Source organism: Delphinapterus leucas, chromosome X, assembly GCF_059928025.1.
Source record: "Delphinapterus leucas isolate spDelLeu-1000000601 "Yukka" chromosome X, BTC_Dleu_Yukka2, whole genome shotgun sequence".
NCBI classification, from domain to species: Eukaryota; Metazoa; Chordata; class Mammalia; order Artiodactyla; family Monodontidae; genus Delphinapterus; species Delphinapterus leucas.
Window position 1 is genome coordinate 33,528,630 of NC_143150.1, and position 12,745 is coordinate 33,541,374.

The 12,745-nt window shown below is 36.0% G+C and overlaps 1 protein-coding gene across 5 annotated transcripts in view; it reads left to right on the forward strand.

Moving 5' to 3' along the window:
- Positions 1-12,501, forward strand: part of LRCH2 (leucine rich repeats and calponin homology domain containing 2) — a 91,534-nt gene extending 79,033 nt beyond the window's left edge. For 4 of the 5 annotated variants that reach the window (XM_089904159.1, XM_089904160.1, XM_022556721.3 and 1 more), the window contains 5 exons: positions 1,676-1,733; positions 2,495-2,607; positions 2,789-2,926; positions 3,080-3,157; positions 12,332-12,501. In XM_089904159.1, the coding sequence (XP_089760285.1) occupies positions 1,676-1,733; positions 2,495-2,607; positions 2,789-2,926; positions 3,080-3,157; positions 12,332-12,451 (507 nt within the window). In that variant the 3' untranslated portion in view covers positions 12,452-12,501. The remainder of the gene's footprint in view (positions 1-1,675; positions 1,734-2,494; positions 2,608-2,788; positions 2,927-3,079; positions 3,158-12,331) is intronic. The other variant, XM_089904158.1, reaches the window with a different exon arrangement.
- The last annotated feature ends 244 nt before the right edge of the window (positions 12,502-12,745 follow it).

A 12,745-nucleotide genomic window follows, 5' to 3' on the forward strand; every position in this document is an offset into this window, starting at 1 on the left:
TTCTAATTTAGTTAAACCTATTGCTTCACAATAAGAGATAAATTAAAAAAATTCTAAACAGTATCTCTTCTACTTCAGATTACTTTAGTATTCTAAAAGTGTATTGGCATTAGTAAATAGATGATTATGTGTTCATTTGGTGAATTCAGAACTTTGTCTAAACGTTTGGATGATCCAAATTCACCATATAACTTTGGTTAATTAGCCAGTATTTCATCTTATATAGGTGGTGTTAATTTTTTAAAAAGCCAGGATTCTTTGTCTATTGTTTTGGGTGAGTTGCATTATAAAACTGTTAAATGGACGTGGACATTAATTTTATAAATATGTTTCTAAATTATTTATATGGCAGGAAAATGGTTTGCATTCTTTTAGAAAATAATTTAAATTAGGATATCCTAAAATTAGTCTTTGTCACATGCTTTTGTAAATCCTTTTTTTACTTTCAGTTATAACAAATGTAAGTGCTGCCTTATTTAACTAGGTACTTTATGATTTTATGATCTGTGCTCATGGGGAGAGTATCAGTGCCAGTTTTCTCAAATAAATTATATTGCTTTTATAATACATTTTTCCTTACATTTGGATAAGTGAAAATTTTGTCTGGAAATTCATAACATTTAACCGAAGTAATCAAGACACACTGAGGCTTGTAGAGGGATAGGGTGGTGAGCATGTATTTTAGTAGCTCAACTGACTTTCAACTTGAATTGCTTATCATATGTTAATCAGAAAATTAAGAGAGTCAACAGAATTCTGATTGTTTTAGTTTCATCTGTGAAAGGAAAATGATAAAAACAATTAGTATAGTGCTTTACTATTAACAAAGTGCTTGCCTATACATTTAAACCTAAGAGCAGTCCCATGAGCTGGGTAGTATCCTCATCATTTTACAGCTGCAGAGACTGATAACTTTTCCTAAAGACTCCAGTCGATAAATGGTAGAGAAGTGACTGAAGCCCAAACTCTGGCTACTTCAGTTGTTGTACAGATTAAATAAGATGCTGCTAAAATTACATTATCTTTCCATCTTATAATTTACAAAGTGTTTTCTTTTAGTTATCTCACTTAATCTTTACAACATCCCATTTTAAAGGTGAAGGAACAGTTACAGAGAAATTAAATGTTTTGCTCAAGGCTTAGCCTAAACTTTCTGACTCTAAGTTCAGATTTTTAAAATATACCACGGTTCTTTCCAAAGCACACTACTGTGTGAAAGCACTTTGAAACAATGTGCATTCAGATAGAAGAAATAATACTTTATTATCTATCACTCTGCAGCCCCTATTAGTATGAATGTGTATATTTGCCTCAGATTATCCACTAAGGGTCAAGTCCATAGTAGGTACTGAGTAAGTTTTACTAATTTCACTTATCTTTTCATTGAAGCTTTTTTTCATTTTGGGAGAGACTTTAATCTGGTTCTTCATTCAAAAGATATCTATTTTATATGCTTCAATAATTTTCATTTTCCTTATACTATGAGGGAGAAGTCAATTAGCAAATATTTATAGACCTTTTAAAAGTGAAATATATCAATTTGAATTGAAATGCAGTTTACCTTTCTCTACTACACTAATCATGGAAAAAAATACTCCTCAAAATTGGAATGGGTATGAATAACTACCTTGATTATTTTGAAAGAAAAGAGGTTTTATTTGTTTTTTGTTTTTAGGAGTATGATAGAACTGATGCTTTTTCACATGGTCCCTTTGGCTTGAAGCCTAGATCAGGTAAATATATATTCTGCAAATAAAATTTATTGGCTATATATGAAACGAGTTTCTCAGCTTAAATGGGATTGATTCCATAGTTTTAAGTACACATAGATTCTTTCCCCTCTCCTAAAAGTAATTTTCTCTTAACCTTATTTGTCTTTCCAATTCCCATTCCCCATTTCTTTCTTCCTCTTTACTTTCAAGCTCCTGAAACCTCAGCTTTTTGCCTTAGATATACTGCAGTCTTATTTCTACTCTACTGTGACTGCTATTAGAATGACCACTCTGCCAGCAGACCAAACACTGTTTGAAATTATAGCACTCCATTATATTGTGGTTTTAAAAAGGGATCTTTTCGCATTTGGCAAGCCCAAAAGAAAATGGATCCATGTTACTTGGCAAGGTATTGAATTATAGTTTTTATTCGTGAATAACTGTATTGACCTTCAAGAATAATTTCCTTTTTCTTTAAAGATAATAAAGGCTGATTTGTGTTCAGTAATAATTCTTAACCTGGATCATAAGTTTCTAATAATATATGTTTAAGTAAGAACATGTATAGGTGGTAGAAATTGTTACACTTGTCTTCCCTGTTACTTTCAATTATGCAAATAAGCAGATTTCAGTTATATTCTGTAAAAAATATTTAGAATTTATTAATAATAATAGTGTTTTATGTCATTTTGTTCTGGTTCTTTTTATCATGTCTCTTTCCCCACCGATGGTTGATCCTTCCTGTTAGCTTTGTAATAAGCTAGGAAATTTCTGTTTTATAGCTTTTAGCCGCTCATCTCGTCAGGAATATGGGGCAGCAGATCCAGGTTTTACAATGAGAAGAAAGATGGAACATCTACGGGAAGAACGAGAGCAAATACGACAACTTCGCAATGTAAGTCATATTGACCTTTCAGGTCTCCTTTATAGAAATGGGTTTAACGTGGAAAATTAACAAGGTATATTTTATTTTCAGTACTCTTTAAAATTTTAGATTACATAATGATTAGTTGTATAAATATATAACATATATGTTTAGATAGAATATCTGTGATTTATACCCGTTTTTTTTGTAGAATCTCGAATCCAGGTTAAAAGTAATTTTGCCTGATGACATTGGAGCTGCACTGATGGATGGGGTTGTTCTTTGCCATTTAGCCAATCACATAAGGCCACGCTCTGTAGCTAGTATTCATGTGCCATCACCAGCAGTGGTAAGTTTTGTCTGCAATTTGTTAGTTCTCTAAAGGAAGATAGAGCTTCTTGAAACAATCTTTAAATAATATACTTCAATAAATTTAATTTTCAGTTTTTATTAATTTTGTATAAATATACCTGAAAATATACCTTTTTTTCTTACTTTACAGCCTAAACTTAGCATGGCAAAATGTCGAAGAAATGTAGAAAATTTTCTTGATGCTTGTAAAAAGCTGGGTGTCTCACAGGTAATTATTTTTCTAACAAAATGATCATTTAATTATTAATCTATTGCATGCAAACTGGATTCTTCTTCACAGTAGGAATGAGTAATGCTTTCTGAACATGAAAATGAATACCTTCCCTTGGTACCTTCTACTGAGTCCCAGCTTCAACTGTAACAGCTATCTAATGAATGATTTTAAGCTGCTTTTAAAGTAATTGTAGAAATAGTTTCAGTTTTTCCATTGAGGGTGATGTTGGCTGTGGCTTTGTCATATATGGCCTTTATTATGTTGAGGAAAGTTCCCTCTGTGCCTACTTTCTGCAGGGTTTTTATCATAAATGGGTGTTGAATTTTGTCGAAAGCTTTCTCTCCATCTATTGAGATGATCATATAGTTTTTCTCCTTCAATTTGTTAATAATGGTGTATCACGTTGATTGATTTGCGTATATTGAAGAATCCTCGCATTCCTGGGATAAACCCCACTTGATCATGGTGTATGATCCTTTTAATGTGCTGTTGCATTCAGTTTGCTAGTATTTTGTGGAGGATTTTTGCATCTATGTTCATCAGTGATATTGGCCTGTAGTTTTCTTTCTTTGTGACATCTTTGTCTGGTTTTGGTATCAGGGTGATGGTGGCCTCGTAGAATGAGTTTGGGAGTGTTCCTCCCTCTGCTATATTTTGGAAGAGTTTGAGAAGGATAGGTGTTAGCTCTTCTCTAAATGTTTGATAGAATTCGCCTGTGAAGCCATCTGGTCCTGGGCTTTTGTTTGTTGGAAGATTTTTTTTTTTTTTTGTGGTACGCAGGCCTCTCACTGTTGTGGCCTCTCCCGTTGCGGAGCACAGGCTCCGGACGCGCAGGCTCAGCGGCCATGGCTCACGGGCCTAGCCGCTCCACGGCACGTGGGATCTTCCCAGACCGGGGCACGAACCCGTGTCCCCTGCATCGGCAGGCAGACTCTCAACCACTGTGCCACCAGGGAAGCCCTGTTGGAAGATTTTTAATCACAGTTTCAATTTCAGTGCTTGTGATTGGTCTGTTCATATTTTCTATTTCTTCCTGGTTCAGTCTTGGCAGGTTGTGCATTTCTAAGAATTTGTCCATTTCTTCCAGGTTGTCCATTTTATTGGCATATAGTTGCTTATAGTAATCTCTCATGATCCTTTGTATTTCTGCAGTGTCAGTTTTTACTTCCCCTTTTTCATTTCTAATTCTATTGATTTGAGTCTTCTCCCTTTTTTTCTTGATGAGTCTGGCTAATGGTTTATCAATTTTGTTTGTCTTCTCAAAGAATCAGCTTTTAGTTTTATTGATCTTTGGTATCGTTTCCTTCATTTCTTTTTCATTTATTTCTGATCTGATTTTTATGATTTCTTTCCTTCTGCTAACTTTGGGGTTTTTTGTTCTTATTTCCGTAATTGCTTTAGGTGTAAGGTTAGTTTGTTTATTTGAGATATTTCTTGTTTCTTAAGGTAGGATTGTATTACCCTAAACTTCCCTCTTACAACTGCTTTTGCTGCATCCCATAGGTGTTGGGTGGTTGTGTTTCCATTGTCATTTGTTTCTAGGTGTTTTTTGAGTTCCTCTTTGATTTCTTCAGTGATCTCTTGGTTATTAAGTAGTGTATTGTTTAGCCTCCAAGTGTTTCTATTTTTTACAGATTTTTTCCTGTAATTGATATCTAGTCTCATAGCGTTGTGGTCAGAAAAGATACTTGACACGATTTCAATTTTCTTAAATTTACCAAGGCTTGATTTGTGACCCAAGATATGATCTATCCTGGAGAATGTTCTATGAGCACTTGAAAAGAGTGTGTATTTTGTTGTTTTTGGATGGAATGTCCTATAAATATCAATTAAGTCCATCTTGTTTAATGTACCAAATAAAGCTTGTGTTTCCTTATTTATTTTCATTTTGGATGATCTGTCCATTGGTGAAAGTGGGGTGTTAAAGTCCCCCACTATGATTGTGTTACTATCGATTTCCCCTTTTATGTCTGTTAGCATTTGCCTTATGTATTGAGGTGCTCCTATGTTGGGTGCATAAATATTTACAATTGTTATATCTTCTTCTTGGATCGATCCCTTGATCATTATGTAGTGTCCTTCTTTGTCTCTTGTAATAGTCTTTGTTTTAAAGTCTATTTTGTCTGATATGAGAATTGCTACTCCAGCTTTCTTCTGATTTCTATTTGCATGGAATATCTTTTCCATACCCTCACTGTCCGTCCGTATGTGTCCCTAGGTCTGAAGTGGGTCTCTTGTAGACAACATATATACGGGTCTTGTTTTTGTATCCATTCAGCCAGTCTATGTCTTTTGGTGGGAGCATTTAGTCCATTTACATTTAAGGTAATTATCGATATGTATGTTCCTATTACCATTTTCTTAATTGTTTTGGGTTCGTTATTGTAAGTCTTTTCTTTCTCTTGTGTTTCCTGCCTAGAGAAGTTCCTCTAGCATTTGTTGTAAAGCTGGTTTGGTGGTGCTGAATTCTCTTAGCTTTTGCTTGTCTGTAAAGGTTTTAATTTCTCCATCAAATCTGAATGAGATCCTTGCTGTGTAGAGTAATCTTGGTTCTAGATTTTCCTCCTTCATCACTTTAAATATGTCCTGCCACTCCCTTCTGGCTTGCAGAGTTTCTGCTGAAAGATCAGCTGTTAACCTTATGGGGATGCTCTTGTGTGTTATTTGTTGTTTTTCTGTTGCTGCTTTTAATATTTTTTCTTTGTATTTAATTTTTGATAGTTTGATTAATATGTGTCTTGGTGTGTTTCTCCTTGGATTTTTCCTGAATGGGACTCTGTGCTTCCTCGACTTGATTAACTATTTCTTTTCCCATATTAAGGAAGTTTTCAACTATAATCTCTTCAAAGATTTTCTCAGTCCCTTTCTTTTTCTCTTCTTCTTCTGGGACGCCTGTAATTCGAATGTTGGTGCCTATAATGTTATCCCAGAGGTCTCTGAGACTGTCCTCAATTCCTTTCGTTCTTTTTTCTTTATTTTGCTCTGTAGTAGTTATTTCCACTGTTTTATCTTCCAGGTCACTTATCCATTCTTCTGCCTCAGTTATTCTGCTGTTGATCCCTTCTAGGGAATTTTTAATTTCATTTATTGTGTTTTCCATCACTGTTTGTTTGCTCTTTAGTTCTTCTAGGTCCTTGTTAAACGTTTCTTGTATTTTCTCCATTCTATTTCCAAGATTTTGGATCATCTTTACTATCATTATTCTGAATTCTTTTTCAGGTAGACTGCCTATTTCCTCTTCATTTGTTTGGTCTGTTGGGTTTTTATCTTGCTCCTTCATGTGCTGTGTGTTTTTCTGTCTTCTCGTTTGCTTATCTTACTGTGTTTGGGGGTCTCCTTTTTGCAGGCTGCAGGTTCATAGTTCCCGTTTTTTTTGGTGTCTGTCCCCAGTGGCTAAGGTTGGTTCAGTGGGTTGTGTAGGCTTCCTGGTGGAGGGGACTAGTGCCTCTGTTCTGGTGGATGAGGCTGGATCTTGTCTTTCTGGTGGGCAGGTCCATGTCTGGTGGTGTGTTTTGGGGTGTCTGTGGCCTTATTATGATTTTAGGCAGCCTCTCTGCTAATGGGTGGGGTTGTGTTCCTGTCTTGCTAGTTGTTTGGCATAGGATGTCCAGCACTGTAGCTTGCTGGTTGTTGAGTGAAGCTGGGTGCTGGTGTTGAGATGGAGATCTCTGGGAGATTTTCGCCGTTTGATATTATGTGGAGCTGGGAGGTCTCTGGTAGACCAGTGTCCTGAACTTGGCTCTCCCACCTCAGAGGCACAGCCCTGATGCCTGGCTGGGGCACTAAGAGCCTGTCATCAACATGGCACGAAACTCCAGAACTCCACACTCCTGAGGCCCCTGTCTGGATGTGCCACCTCTCCCCTTCTGTGCAGGTCCAGTGAATTTTTATATGTGTTGAAAAGTATGGATTGAAGTTATCTTTTTTTAGGCCTGGGATTGGTTACACACATTTTTTTTAAACATTATTATTGAGATATAATTAACATACCCTAAAATTCACCCATTTAAAGTGTATAATTCAATGATTTTTAGTATAGTCACAGAGTTGGGCAGCAGTCTAAGTGTAGAATATTTTTTTGTTTTTTGCATTTTTGAGTGTTTTATTTATATGAAACTGGATAAAATGTGTTTATTTCTCAGACAGAAAAGACATGTGGAGGTAGAAATGTACCTTTCAACTATTCATGGGTACACAGGTACACTGGGGAGATTGTAAAAGTGCAGATTGTGATTCAGTAGGTCTGGTGGGCCTGAGTTCTAGTTTTTTCACAAGCTCATTTTTTTGTTTAACATCTTTATTGGAGTATAATTGCTTTACAATGGTGTGTTAGTTCCTGCTTTATAACAAAACGAATCAGTTATACATATACGTATGTTCCAAATATCTTCCCTCTTGTGTCTCCCTCCCTCCCACCCTTCCTATCCCACCCCTCTAGGTGGTCACAAAGCACCGAGCTGATCTCCCTGTGCTATGTGGCTGCTTCCCACTAGCTATCTATTTTACGCTTGGTAGTGTATATATGTCCATGCCACTCTCTCACTTTGTCACAGCTTACCCTTCCCCCTCCCCATGTCCTCAAGTCCATTCTCTAGTAGGTCTGTGTCTTTATTCCCATCTTGCCTCTAGGTTCTTCATGACCATTTTTTTTGAGATACCATATATATGTGTTAGCATATGGTATTTGTTTTTCTCTTTCTGACTTTTCACTCTGTATAACAGTCTCTAGGTCCATCCACCCCACTACAAATAAACCAGTTTTGTTCCTTTTTATGGCTGAGTAATATTCCATTGTATATATGTGCCACATCTTCTTTATCCATTCATCCGATGATGGACACTTAGGTTGCTTCCATGTCCTGGCTATTGTAAATAGAGCTGCAATGAACATTTTGGTACATGACTCTTTTTGAATTTTGGTTTTCTCAGGGTATATGCCCAGTAGTGGGATTGCTGGGTCATATGGTAGTTCTATTTGTAGTTTTTTAAGGAACCTCCATACTGTTCTCCATAGTGGCTGTACCAATTCACATTCCCTAAGTGTAGAATATTTTTATCACCCCAGAAAGAAACCTCTTACCTGTTAACAGTCCCTCTCCTGTTCTATCTCTTTGAATTTTCCTGTTTTGGACATCACATATTAATGACATCATATGTTATGGGGTCTTTTGTGTCTGGCTTCTTTCATTTAGCATAATACTCTCAAGGTTCATCCATGTTGTAGCATAAAGCAGTACAGACATACCCAGTTTTATTGCACTTCACTTCATTGTGCTTCACAGATACTGCATTTTTTACGAATTGAAGGTTTGTGGCAACCCTGCATTGTCAGATGATGATTAGAATTTTTTAGCAAGAAAGTATTTTATAATTAAGGTTTGTTTTAAGACAGTGTTATTGCACACTAATAGATTGCAGTATAATGTAAACATAACTTTTGTATTCACTAGGAAACAAAAGTTCATGTGACTTACTTTATTGTAATATTTGCTTTATTTTGGTGATCTAGAACTGGAGTCTCTATCTCTGAAATATGGCTCTACCTCATTTTTTAGGGCTCTATGTATATACCACAGTTTGTTTACCATTCATCAGTTGATGGATATTAGGGCTGTTTCCACTCATTGTTTATTATGAATAATGCTGCTATGCACATTCATGAACATGTTTTTGTTTGAAAATGTTTTAATTCTCTTAGTTAACTAGGTTATATGGTAGTTTATATGGTAGCTCTATGTTTACCTTTCTGAGGAACTGCTAAGTTATTTTCTGATTTACATTACCAGCAGCAATGTATGAGGGTTCTAATTTCTCTGAATCCTCACCAACAATTATTATTGTCTACCTTTTTTTCTTTTTTTTTTTTTTTTTGCGGTACACGGGCCTCTCACTGTTGTGGTCTCTCCCGTGGCGGAGCACAGGCTCTGGACGCGCAGGTTCAGCGGCCATGGCTCACGGCCCCAGCCGCTCCGCGGCATGTGGGATCTTCCCGGACCGGGGCACGAACCCGTGTCCCCTGCATTGGCAGGCGGACTCGCAACCACTGCGCCACCAGGGAAGCCCTTGTCTACCTTTTTGATTCTAGTCATACTAGTGGGTCTGAAGTGGTCTCATTGTGGGTTTTTTTTTTAAATATTTATTTATTTATTTGGCTGCACCGGGTCTTAGTTGCGGCATGCAGGATCTAGTTCCCTGACCGGGGATCGAACCCGGGCCCCCTGTATTGGGAGCACGGAGTATTAACCACTGGACTACCAGGGAAGCCCCATTGTGGTTTTGATTAGCATTTCCTTAATGATTAATGATGTTGGGTATCTTTTTGTGTGCCTATTGACTATTTGTATATATTCTTTGGAGAAATGTCTTTTCAAATTCTGTGCTCATTTGTTAATTGAATTAGTCTCCTTTTTATTATTAACTTCTGTATATATTCCAGATACAGGTTCCTTATGAGAAATATGATTCTAGTTTTCTGAGAGTTCTTACCACAAATGGATGTTGAATTTTGTCAAGTGCTTTTTCTACATCTGCTGAGTTAACATATTTTTTCTTTCACAGCATTGTGAATTACATTGGTTGATTTTCAGATATTAACTCAAACCTGGACTGCTGGGATAAACCCCACTTGGTCATGATGGATTTTGTTGTTGTTATTTTTATATTGTTGGATTCAGTTTGCTAAAATTTTGTTTAGCCCTTTTGCATCTATGTTAGTGGGGTTATTAGTCTTCTGTTTTCTTTCTTTTAATGGTTTTGCCTGGTTTTGGTGTCCAGTAATGCTGACCTCATGGAACATGTTAGGAAGTATTCCCTGCTGTTCACTTTTCTTGAAGATTTGGGGTAGAATTGCTATTATTTCTTTATTAAATATTTAGTCAAATTCATTATTGAACCTTGAAGCCATCTAGGCAAGGGGTTTTCTTTGTGGGAAAGTATTTAATTACAATTCAATTTCTTTATTAGATATAGGGCTATTCTGTTTTTCTGTTTGTTCTTGTATGAGCTTTGGTATACTGTATCTTTCAAAGAATTTGTCCATTTCATGTAGTTTGTCAAACTTATTGTTATAATGTTGTTTATAATGTCCCCCTTATTATCATTTTAGTATTTGTAGACTCTCGTGGTGTCACTTCTTTTATTCCTGATATTGGTAATTCTTGTATTTTCTCTCTTTTTTGTGATTAATCTAGCTAGGGATTTATGAATTTAAAAACATTTTCTCAGTGAACTAATGTTTGGTTTCATTGATTTTTTTTTTTGCTATTATTTTCTGTTTTTTAATTTTATTGTTTTCCTCTCTCATCTTCATTATTTCCTTCTTTATGCTTACCATTGGTTTAATTTGCTTTTCTTTTTCTAGTTTCTAAGATGAGAGTTGAGGTCATTGATATGAAACCTGTTTTTCTTTTCTAATATATATTTTAGTGGTTTTTTTGAATAAATAAGCAAAATATTAGGAGGGCAACAAATGTTGCAGTGAAAATGGAGTGAGAAGATAGTTTTTGAGAACTCTTGATAAATGAGATATTATCAGTAGTATTTGGTGATTGACTTATGGGAGTAAGGAGGAAAGAGACTACTATGATTCCCAGGTTTATGTTGGGAGAGATTGAATAGTGTATTACTCACCGAGGTATAGAATACAGAGGAGAAGTTAATTTAGTAAGAAGTAGTTCTGTTGTGGACATATTGATTTTGATATGTCTGTTGGATATCCATTTGGCTGTATCAAGTTGACATTTGTATCTGGAGCTCAATAGAGAGATCTTGGCAGGAAATAAAGATTTGAAAGTTATCAGGATGGAAAATATAGTTGTTACTATTTGGGAATAAGGGCCCTGTCTTGCCAAGGCTTCCAATGTTTCTAGAACCACTGAATTAAAAAAAAAAAAGTGGGCTTCCCTGGTGACGCAGTGGTTGAGAGTCCGCCTGCCGATGCAGGGGACACGGGTTCGTGTCCCGGTCTGGGAAGATCCCATATGCCGCAGAGTGGCTAGGCCCGTGAGCCATGGCCGCTGAGCCTGCGCGTCCGGAGCCTGTGCTCCGCAACGGGAGAGGCCACAACAGTGAGAGGCCCGCGTACTGCAAAAAAGAAAAAAAAAAAAAAAAAAAAGTAATGTTTCTAGATTTTTAAAACACTGTGGTAGCTAACTAAAACAAATTATGGACCAGATGGGACCTGTAGATGGTCTGTTTGCCACCCAATGTATCCATTCTTATTTTCCTGAGATGAGCGAGTGTCCCACCTGAAGCAGTAGAATTCATTGTTTCTTCAAAAATGCTACCAAATTTATTTGTTGTGCACATGCATGCAGACCTTCAGTTAAAACCCTTGTAGTTTTGATGAGGCTTTGAGAATACCAAGGAGAGGATATAGTTTGAAAAGAGAAGAGGGTGAAGACAGAACCGTTGGAAACATTAAGATTGTTAGAAGAGGATCAGTGAAGGCTAATGAAACCTAATGCAAAGTTGTCTCTGAACCCTCTTTCTCATAGAGTTGTGAATATCAAATGACACACGTGATGACTTAGAAGAGAAGGCAGTTGTTATTTATTAAATTCTAGACTATTGGAACTAAGAAGCAACACATCACTAGAAGCTGGAGGGAAGTAACCTTAAGACAAAAAAAAAGTACTGAAGTGCTGTATACATCACAGACCATGGAACCTCAGAACTGATAGAAAGAACCAGAGTGGCTAGTTTTGTATAGGACTGAACAGTTTACAAAGTGGTTCCGTACATAGACTGCTGTGTTTGTTTCTCACATAGTTCCATTTTCAGGTTGAAAAAACAGAGTCTCAGGGAATTTTAGTACCTTTAGTACTTCATATGGCCCTTAGATCCCTTGGCTGGAAATGTAGTGCTCTTTCTGCTGTAGCATGAAAGCTTAGGGAACATTTAGCACCACTGTCTCACTTTAAAATATTTGCTTATTGTGTGTATCAGATCAACTTCAGGTCAAAATACAACCTGTAAAATAGAATTCCATACCATAAAAAAGTATTGAAACAGACATTTTAAAATTAGATTTTAATCTAATTAGAATTGTGTACTTTTAACTTGAAGTTTCATAAAAAGCATGTTTTAAACACCCAGTTCTGACTTTTTCAGGTTTTGCTACACTATTAAAAAGCAAATGTTCAGATATCATTTGTTTTTTTTTTTCAGGAAAGACTCTGTTTGCCTCATCATATTTTGGAAGAAAGAGGTCTTGTGAAAGTTGGTGTCACAGTTCAGGCTCTTCTTGAATTACCTACAACCAAGGCATCTCAGCTTTCTACGGCTTGATATAACATTTAAAAATCATAAGTGTCTAGTTTCATTTGAAGTGATTTCAAATATCTCAAATTTATGAATAAGGATGTCTAATCAAAAATAATTTTATTACATCAAGCCTTAGGTTTAAGAAATATTATGTTAAAACATTAAAATTCAATTTTGCATTGCCCAAACTTCTTTTGGGGGAAAACTGGATCAACTTAAGAGTTTTTGATAAATTCAAATTCTCTTTTTACTAAGTCAGCTGATAACCTTGATTATTTTTCAATAATCAGATTAATACTAAATTTAAAATGTGGTTTC